The 10055-nt window shown below is 37.6% G+C and overlaps 1 protein-coding gene across 1 annotated transcript in view; it reads right to left on the minus strand.

The window, feature by feature from the left end:
• Nucleotides 1–10055, minus strand: part of ATP11C (ATPase, class VI, type 11C) — a 130762-nt gene that overhangs the window by 70542 nt on the left and 50165 nt on the right. Inside the window, exons 8-13 of the mRNA XM_014528816.1 lie at nucleotides 7983–8086; nucleotides 5502–5546; nucleotides 4501–4565; nucleotides 4096–4177; nucleotides 3005–3155; nucleotides 2207–2404 (exon numbers count right to left, since the gene is read on the minus strand). Of these exons, the coding sequence (XP_014384302.1) occupies nucleotides 2207–2404; nucleotides 3005–3155; nucleotides 4096–4177; nucleotides 4501–4565; nucleotides 5502–5546; nucleotides 7983–8086 (645 nt within the window). The remainder of the gene's footprint in view (nucleotides 1–2206; nucleotides 2405–3004; nucleotides 3156–4095; nucleotides 4178–4500; nucleotides 4566–5501; nucleotides 5547–7982; nucleotides 8087–10055) is intronic.

The following is a 10055-nucleotide window of genomic DNA, read 5'->3' on the forward strand; positions in this document are numbered from 1 at the left end:
GGGGGTAGGGGAGGCTGGGGGAAGGTCAAGGGGGGGGGGGAAGGAGACAAATGTACTACTCATTGTAATATTTTAAGCAATAAAGAAAAAAGAGGCACCTTCTAGGAACCTTCAGTCTGAGCGCATTTTGCCTACCATAGATGTTTCTATCCCCTTGCCCCCTGTTCCCAGTGTTTTTAACTATATTACTACAAAATGCAACTAGTCCAGAAATTGTGAAAATACAAGACCACAGAGGAGCCAGCTGCTAATTCCGCTTGGGGATGCGGGGGGAGCTTTTACAGTGGAGGTAATCTTGTAGGTTTGCACCTGTTCTAAAGTCTGGGGGCACATTGTCCAGGCTGAGTAAGTAAAAAGATAATGTCAGCAGGTGACTCTGGCTGCGGTCTGTGCAGGAGGTCTGCTGATGCTCCTCTCCTCTTTGGGAATCACAAATCTCTATACAGGCAGCGCCCTCTGGAGGTGACTTAGTGTGGGAACTGCCTGAGAGGGATCGCTACATGGCCTGGACCTGGCCCAATAAGAACACCTCTCTCAGGCTGAGTCAGGAAATAAAAGGAAAATATTGAAAAAGAGCCAAAGCCACAGAACGAGGCAGGGGTGGGGGAGCACCAGATGAATGCCTCTGAGGAAGGTAAGAGTTAGGGTGACTGGGTGACTGTTGAGTCACTCTGAGAGCCTGGCTGTGTAGCTAAGAAAGGGTCTTCCTTTGCTTCTGATAAAGTCGATTTGCATATTGGGACCCATACACTGGATGTCACCCCAGGGGCCCAGCCCAGGTCACGAATCTAAACCTAAGTCAGCCTGCATGTAAAGGGAACACCTGGAAGGAAAGCGAACAGAGACCACTGATCATCCTCCAACTCAGCGTTAGTGAGCTCACCTCACCCAGGAAAACAGGACTTGCTGGCCTTAGAAGGAAATCCCCGCCCTTCTAGCCAATCCTAACGCTCTAGAAACGCGCCCCAAATTCCTCTGGCAGCGGGCCCCGCTGCTTGGGAGGCTCTGTATGTGCCCAATCCATGGATTGTTTTCCCTTGAATAAAAAACATTAAACTAAAAAAAAAAAAAGAAATCTTCTGGGAACAATATCGAAGGGAAAAGTATTCATTCATTTATTTCTTGTTGTATCCTTGGTGACTAAGTATCACTGTGGGATGCAGATTCCATGGTTTGGGATCCTGGAGTCCCAAAGTCAGGTTTCAACAAAATCTGGAGAGTTCTTTCACCCTTGTGATTGTAGATGTCAAGAGGGTACTTTGATTTAGGTAAAGGTTGTGTAAACAGAAATAAGAGATGGGGGATGGGTGGAGGAGTACTAAATTCAGTAAGACAGTTTAGAGGTGTAGATGCAAATTAGCACCATTCAAAACAAGTTTGAGGCCCTGTTTCACCCACACAGTTCCATTGAATTTGTATCTCACAGTCACAGGAATGACATTTCCACATCCCTGACATTATAAATATGAGAATTAAATGAAGCCAAAAAATTTCCTCAGCTTGTGAAAATTACACATCACACAGTAAATTCAGACAAAGGGAAAAACTCTCTCAGTACTGATTTAAAAAAGCACCTAGGAAGTCATCACTTGAAGAATTACAGCTAGATTGCATTGCATTGGAAAACAAATGCTCTTGGGTTAGAAACAAGGTGAAAGCTTGGGCTACATTGGTATACAGAGCAAAAAACATTTTGAGGAGTGCATGCCCTCACATTTTCCCTTCATTCAAAATTTTGAACTGGAATAAACAACTGCTTTCTAGGTCTATATCCATCTGACCAGAAATATTCTAAGAAAATGCCAACAAGACAACTCTGGTCAATCTAGTCTATGGAACAAAACACATTTACAAAATAGTTTTATTTGCTATCCCATATTCTATCCCCAAATAGTTATAGGTGGTGATGAAGACCACATGTTTCCTGTTCCAAAGCAATAACCCATAATCTAACAACATCAAGTTTTAAAGAGAATTTCTGTAACATTTAAATTCAATACATACTGGGATCTTTCTCCAAAATGCCAGCAAAATAACTGATGCTATAGCTATGGAAACATTGCTTGCCTTCAAGATATGTCTGTATACATTTTTTGTTTTGATTCACATTTCCAAACACGATATGGTCACATACATTGGTAATCCAGACTACAAGAAAATATATTTTAACTATATTAATTTATTTTAAGTAAAAATAAGTTCTAACCTGACCAAGTTCTTCATTAAGGTCTGATGTGTTAACCAGGGCTCCTTCATTAATTTCTTCATCATAAAAGTCTTTATCCCATGAAATAAAGAAGGAGCCCAAGAATTTCTGCATTTCTACTGTGACATACATGGAGACAGGAATGATAAAGTTGAACAGAACCATAAATGATAGGAAGTCGGTGAACATTTTCAAAACCTAAAACAACAAAAAAAAAGTTTATGCTAATTAAATGTACTTCCATTAAACAAGTGTAATATAAAGAACTAGTTAAGTTTCTATCTTTTTATTTCGATGCTGAAAGCACTGTCTTGCTACACTGAAACAACTTCCCAAAGACACTATATCATTGGTCAAACTTATTATTACAGTATGTGAAAACACCCTTAATTTTGTCATTATTCTTCAGTGAATGTACCTTTTGACTCCATACTAGTACTTCTTCACTTCCTTATGTTGTGTGCTCCTCCTACCCCAAACTAGGAATATAGAAGCAAAGTTTCTATGTAGGCATTTATTTTGCTCCTTGCATGATATATCACAAGCTCATACTGTATTTATATGCCAGCTTCTTGCCCAATTGTTCAAAACTCTGAAGTAAAGAGCTAAAACAAGCATAAATACCCAAATCAAAATAAAACAAAACTCTAAAACTTTTAAACCATGTAATGGCTTAGGGTTACCATACAACCAAGAGGAAACCCAGAAACCAACAAAACCATTATTTGAGCAGCACTTGAATCAAGGGTGGTGTGATAACAAGGTGCTAGTTAAAATTTTAAGCATAAAACAAATTACCTTCAAAGTATCCCGCTCTTTCTGGGTCTTTTGGTTATACCAAGGTTCATCATTATATGGGGTATTTTGCCAAATATACTTTAGAATAGTACATACTGCAGCTTTGGTCAGTAAGATAAATAAATACACAATCAAGAAGAGATTAATGGACCTGAAAAATAAGACATGGATTGAAAAACCATCTAATTACTTAAGATATCAACCAGGTATAACTTAAATCATCCAGTCTTCTAAAGCTTCTTCTGAGTATGATGTGTTACCACAGCACAAGCCTATATGTATGATTATCACTCTCAAGTGGTAAAATGGAAAAGCCAGTCCTGACCTGTTTGTTTATCACCAATGCTCCCCAAAGTGCAATGGCTGACTAGCTTAACACATATTTAATAAGGATCCTATAACGTGACAGGACACACACACACGCAAAACACCATTACCTATTCATTGGTAATGGTGCAAACACACCATTACCTTATAGAAGGAGAAGGTTGTCTCTGTTTTCCTTAATCCTAAAGACTTGGAGTAGAGGGTGGGAAAGCAAGTGTGCAATCCTCAAGCTTAGTGCAGACTCTTTTAGTCAGAAAGTAGAGCTATGAAGAGGATGCCACTGATGTACTGGATATCCATGCCAACAATAGCTAGGTCCATGCCAGTGGCAGATGGCTTGAAGGTCTACCAGGTACCACTTCAACATTTGCCTGGAGACTATGATCTATGTTGTAGAACCTCCTTACATATAGCAACTATAGGACCCCAAACCATTATCTAGAAGCAAAGGGAATAAATTTATATTTCAACCAAAATCTGCCTTGAATATCTATGTGAGCTTAGGTAAGTCACCTATCTCTGAGATGATTTCTGCATCTGTAAAGTGAACAGGATAATGGGAATTACTCCATACAGCTGGTTAGAGGATTACACCAAATCAGAAATACAAATCATTAAGCACAGTTTCTGGAACATAAAAAGTACTCAAAATGGTAGCTGCAATTATAACTGATGTTGTTTTTTCACTATGGTTCTTATTGTAATTACTGAGAAGTAACTACTTCAGTTCAATAACAACTAAAGAAACTGCAGTGCATACTAACTTTTCAACAGCAGAACGTTTTTGAGATTTCCCTTGGTAGTTCAAAGCCATTTTGGTTTCCATCCCAGTGTAAACAGCAACTCCTAAGGAATAACAGAATAAAATGAAAACTAAGTTACAACTAACTCCTCATCCAACTGGAACTATCGATTTTTTTTCATCCTATAAAAGCAGGAATTTTAAACCCTCTTCTATTCACCAGTTGCTATATCCTTGATAGCAGAATTTTAATTATATATAATTTATTTATAATATTTCAAGGTAGTTTACCATCTTATAAATTCCCAACACCTAAAAATAGGCTTAGATTAAATGGCAGTTATTTGCTGTTAAAATTTAATACGCACTATTTATGCACAGGCTTATAAAGCATATTTCTGGTAGGTATGTCTTAAAAATTGCTCACCATATATCTTCTTGGTATTTTTCAGTGTAGCTCCTTTCAACAAGAGATTTTCAGGTCCCAAAGACCTAAATTAAAAATGAACACAGATTATCCAAACAGTCCAATAAATCGCACCATCAACTTTGGGGACATATTTTGCCCATACCTCTATGTCCTGGGTTCAGAATATATCTGTCTAATTATATCACATGCTTACTCCCCAGGACAACCTGAAAGACCCTTCCCTCTAAAGTTACTCCAGGGCACAACACAGTTAAAAGCACAGTACAGGAGTAGCCAGCAACACACAGAGGTAAAGAGATGCACAGAGAGATAAAAGGATTATGAGTCATAGAAAGACGTGAACAGGACAAAGCAGCAGACAGAAAGAGAATGTAACAGATAAAACACCAAGGTGGGAAAGACACACTGACATATTTATAGAGAGGAGAGTAAACCCGCCTTTGGGGGGATCATTGGGCAACTGGGCATTTCTTTTACTTCCTTTTGAGTATGGTATAAAGGCCAAATAGAAAAGTTGAGGTACTAAATGATAGAGGGGAAAAAAACCTTTTGTATATGAATTGCTGCATTAAAAATGATTAGCATTCCAGGTAATTCTCCCAGCTTTTATCCACTGCCCATACCCTCAATGACTCTCCCTTAAACCACTCACTGTTCTCAAGGTATATTTCCAATACTGTCTGCCACTGAACAACCTATGACAATAAATATAGTGTCTAGAAGAGATTTGGGAATTATCAAAGTGTCTGGAGCTCTGCAATTCTGGAAACCTTCAGCATTATTTCCAATACTATCCCTCTGCCCAGGACACACACAACTCAAAGACCCTACAACATAAGAGCTCCTACCAATTACAAGATTGGTTACTTAAGACCAATTAGTGGGATACTGGCTAGTTACTCCAGATTTATTCACCTTCAACCTCTTTTTATAAAAAAAAAAAATTGGCTATTTTAATATCCCCCTCAAAGGACAGTTTAAAGGAATAGCAAACTAACCTCGCCTTGAGAGTATTATTATAGATACTGATTCGCCCAACAAACCTGCAAAAGAAGATAATAGCAAATGAGTTTTCTACATATAGGTAAATCTATATACTACAAAAATTGGAAATGGATCAAAATACAAATAATGCAAAAGAGAAGAGACTTTGAACTATGAATGTCTACTATATTTCTGAAAAAAATATGAAATAACCATAAGGTAACATTTTAATCTAATTCTTAAAATAATATTATAAGAATGTAAACAAATATACTAAATTGGTTTTCAAGATATTCTTGGCATTGTACATACACATAACATCAGTCTTATTTATACTTTATATAAATAATTGGCTTCTATTATTGATTCATGTGAAGAAAGATTTCTGGTGTTAACACAACTTTCAAAACTATTATTTATTTCAGTAGTTCTTTCATTTAGCATGCATTAGAATCATTGGAGGGCTTATTAAACTACAAATTTCTGGGACCCATCCCCAAGTTTATGATTCAGGTGATAATTTACATTTTCAACTATTTCTCAGGTGATGCTGATACTGCTGGCCTGGTAACCCTTTGAGAACCACGGCATTAGTTTTAGACAGTAAACACTTGATTACCATCTTGGAAATTTCCAAATTGTTTTGAAGCTGATTTCATTACTGAGCTTGATCCAATCACTTAATATGGCTAGGTACATGTTAATCTGCATTTCTGAAAAAATGGGGTAAAAAGGCCTAACCCCTTCTTAACAAGTGTTGTGAATATTTTATAACTTGCAAATTTTTTTCCAGAAAAAATGGAACGTATTATTACTGTGTTCCAAAATATGAATCTCTGGTAGTTCATTCATCATATTAATTGTACAAGTACTATGCAAGGTGCTGGAGATATACTAATAAGTAAGAAAAACATTACTTACCCTAAGATAGACAAATAATCAGGCAATTACAATACAAGTAAATTACCACTAGGGTAGTGAAAGCACAAGGTATTCTGGAGTCACATATCAAGGGCACTCAATCTAGTCTAGAGAATTAGCAATAACCTTCCCTGATCTAAAATTCTCCTTCATATTTAAGGTAACTGAAAATTGTAGGAGTTGCCCTATAAATATGCAAGGATGTATATTATTCTTTAACTCAAGCAGAATCAGTCACTCCCTTTTCTCTGATTCCATGGGCCTTTTATTCATCTCTATTATCTCACTGTACTATAAGCCTAGATTTACTGTTTTATCTCCTTTGCAAACTGTGAGCTAAGGCAGAGAACAGCTATTTTGCTTTGTGGACCTAGTTCTTAATATCAGCATGGATACAGAACAAGGGAAAGAGGAAAGAAGGACTGGTGGGAAGGAGCGAGAGGCATTGTTCTTGTAGTACAGTGATTCCCAAAGTGGGCGCTACCGCCCCCTGGTGGGCGCTGCAGCGATCCAGGGGGGCAGTGATGGCCACAGGGGCATTTGTTTTAACTTTTTTTGTATTACCTTTCTATTCTGAGTTCAATAAATAGTTTCATAATTTCAAACTTCAATGTTTCTAATTTACACCTTTCTTTACTATATTTTACGAAAAAGGTAGAAACATTAATACATATATCTTTCTGTTTAATTGCTATTAAAATTTTAAAAAAATTAATTTCCAGGGGGCGCTGAGTAATATTTTTTCTGGAAAGGGGGCAGTAGGCCAAATAAGTTTGGGAACCACTGTTGTAGTAGGATGGCTACTTTGTTTTTCCACTACCTGGTGTTAGTTTAAGCCACACCCAATCATCTGACCCATTATGACCAACAGAACTCATTAACTAGATGGCTGGAATAGGTAATGGATGCCATCTGTAATAGAATGAAATTAATTGACCAGCTTGGGGATAAAACCTGTTACTCTACCCTCATTGTCACCATGCTCTAATAAGCCAAACTGACCAATCTTAAAAATCAAATTCCAAATTTCTGACATCCCACTGTTAATCAGCAAAACTACTCCAGAAAACCTAAGCATAGTAAAATAGAGGACATTACACCATTTTATTACTTCCTCCACTTATCTGTTTACTGTGGACAAAAAACAGCCTATTCACAATATGCAGTTCTAATGATAGAATGCCTACTAAATGCATGGCTCCATACCCTCTTCTTTCTTTGATATTGGAAAACAAATGAAGTGTTTTATTTTTGTTTTAGTTAACTCTGGTTAATGAGTAAGTTTGGTAGATTGGCCTTACGGGATAACATCATCTTAAAATTTGATGGACTGCCATGTTTACAAATAACAAGAATAAAAGAAAAATCACAAGTGAGATGCCTGGGCCAATATATTTTATCTTAGATTGGTAGTGAACAAGGCTGATATGATTTATTTCCATGCCAGAAGGAAGGAACAGCTCATAAAACAAATGAAAGGAGGCTGGTAAGCGGTGGGTGTTTTTTTGCCATACTGGTGGTAAAGATAGGCAGAGCCAACAGACAGTAGTAAAATGAAACCAGGTGATGTTTACTTGTAGAGGTCAGGTTGTGGCTGTTCACATTCAATCGCTGCTCGGAGGGTATCAATGGATTCAGCTGTACATAGTTCAATGGTATCACGTACTGCATAATGTGTCTAGATGAAAGCAGAAGAAAAGGCAAAAACAAAAGTGTTTCTTTTTGTAATCATACACCCACCCGATTCCAGAAATGCAATATGTTTTAGTAAGAGGCTTTGGCAGAATAATACAAATACTGATGCACATTTACAACTAAAAATTATTCAAGGATATTACAAATAATCACTAAGCTATCCCTACTGCAAGGGGATTCCAAAGTTAATGAAAAAAAGCTTTTCTTGATATTGACAGCACAGAGAATTTCATTTGCAGCATGCATATAATTAACTGAAAATCCTATAAAATATAATGCATTTGCTTTTACTGAGACCTATTATTTTGCTCACCATAGTGTATAGTGATGTAAATATACACATATGAATTGAACATAGCCCTTTTGGTCATAAGATTGCTAACATCTTGCCAACAGAAAGAAAAAAATCATTAATAGTTGTATTACACAAATAGTATAATTAATGACCTTGAAAATGCTCAAAGTGGCTACATTTCATATGAGTAGCAGGGAGATGATGTGTCTTGCTTGAGTTAGACAGAATATTCTACTAGTGTATATTATATACTTGATTTACCCAGAACTCAAGGCAGGCTCCAGCGAACCCATTTATTTTATTTTTGAAAAAAATACTTTTATTGATTTCAGAGAGGAAGGGAGAGGGAGAGAGAGAAACATCAATGATAAGAGAGAACCATTGATTAGCTGCCTCCTGCATGCCCCGTACCAGGGATCGAGCCCGCAACCCTGGCATATGCCCTTGACCAGAATCAAACCCAGGACCCTTCATTCAGCAGGCCAACGCTCTATCCACTGAGACAAACCAGCTAGGGCCCATTTATAAATCATCAAAGAAAGGCTGACACAGACTCAAGACTGTACTACTTACCCAGAAGGAAAGCTGTTGCATGGTCTTTGGGAAACAATACGGAACTACCTGAGCTAGATTTAAGACTATCTCCTGACTTTGAAAAACCTATGTACTTTTATTTAACTAACTTATTTTTAAATATATTTTTATTGTTTACTTTTAGAGAGAGAGGAAAGGAGAGAGAGAGAGAGAGAGAGAGAGAGAAACATTGATTGGCTGCCTCCTACCACACCCTACTGGGAATCGAGCCTGCAACCTGGGCCAGGAATTGAACCAGTGACCTTTTGGTACATGGGATGATACTGAGCCACAATGACCAGGGTGAAAACCCATGTTTTGACTGAATCAACTTAACAACTTTTTCCCTTATTAGGGAATCTTTAGGTAGATGTCTTCATTTTTACCTTGACATTCCCTCAAATATAACTTTGTTTTTGAACAGTTTAAATTGGACTAGTTTATCACCATACCCTAAAGCAGCAGTCGCCAACCAGTGGTCTGCAGACCACTGGCGGTCCGTGAGGTCCAAAAGGTTGGCGATCACTGCCCTAAAGCACAGAACATAGTCATCTAAGGCATTGAAGTTCCTTTTTCACATACTGAGTCCTGGTCCTCAACTCCAGATGGAATAAACAAGCAGAGAAAAGCCCTCAAGGATACACACAGAGGTGAGCACATATCCTTCCTTAAAGGTAGCATAAAGAAGATACATCTTCATGCCTTATAGAATTCTGGACAGTGGCCAAGAACTGACTGTGTCAGAAAGTACCAGGGAAGTAATTTATCTCCAGTTTGAGCAAATTTACTTTAACAGATTTATAATTCTTCCTAGTTGCAATAAAGCAAATATTTGCCAAACTACACCCTAAGGCATTGTTTTAAAAGCAATCAAATTATTCCAGATTACATTTTCTATATGCCAGGAATAAACATTTTTAAAGAAAATATTCATCACTTTTTAAATAAAGAGATCAAACTGTAAGGTGAGAGTACTTGATATTATTTTTATAGTTATACTAGAGGCCCAGTGCACAAAAATGTGTGCACTGGGGGGAGGGGGAGGGGGGGGTCCATCAGCCCGTCCTGTGCCCTCTCACAGTCT

Source organism: Myotis brandtii, unplaced genomic scaffold (assembly GCF_000412655.1).
Source record: "Myotis brandtii unplaced genomic scaffold, ASM41265v1 scaffold654, whole genome shotgun sequence".
Taxonomy (NCBI): domain Eukaryota; kingdom Metazoa; phylum Chordata; class Mammalia; order Chiroptera; family Vespertilionidae; genus Myotis; species Myotis brandtii.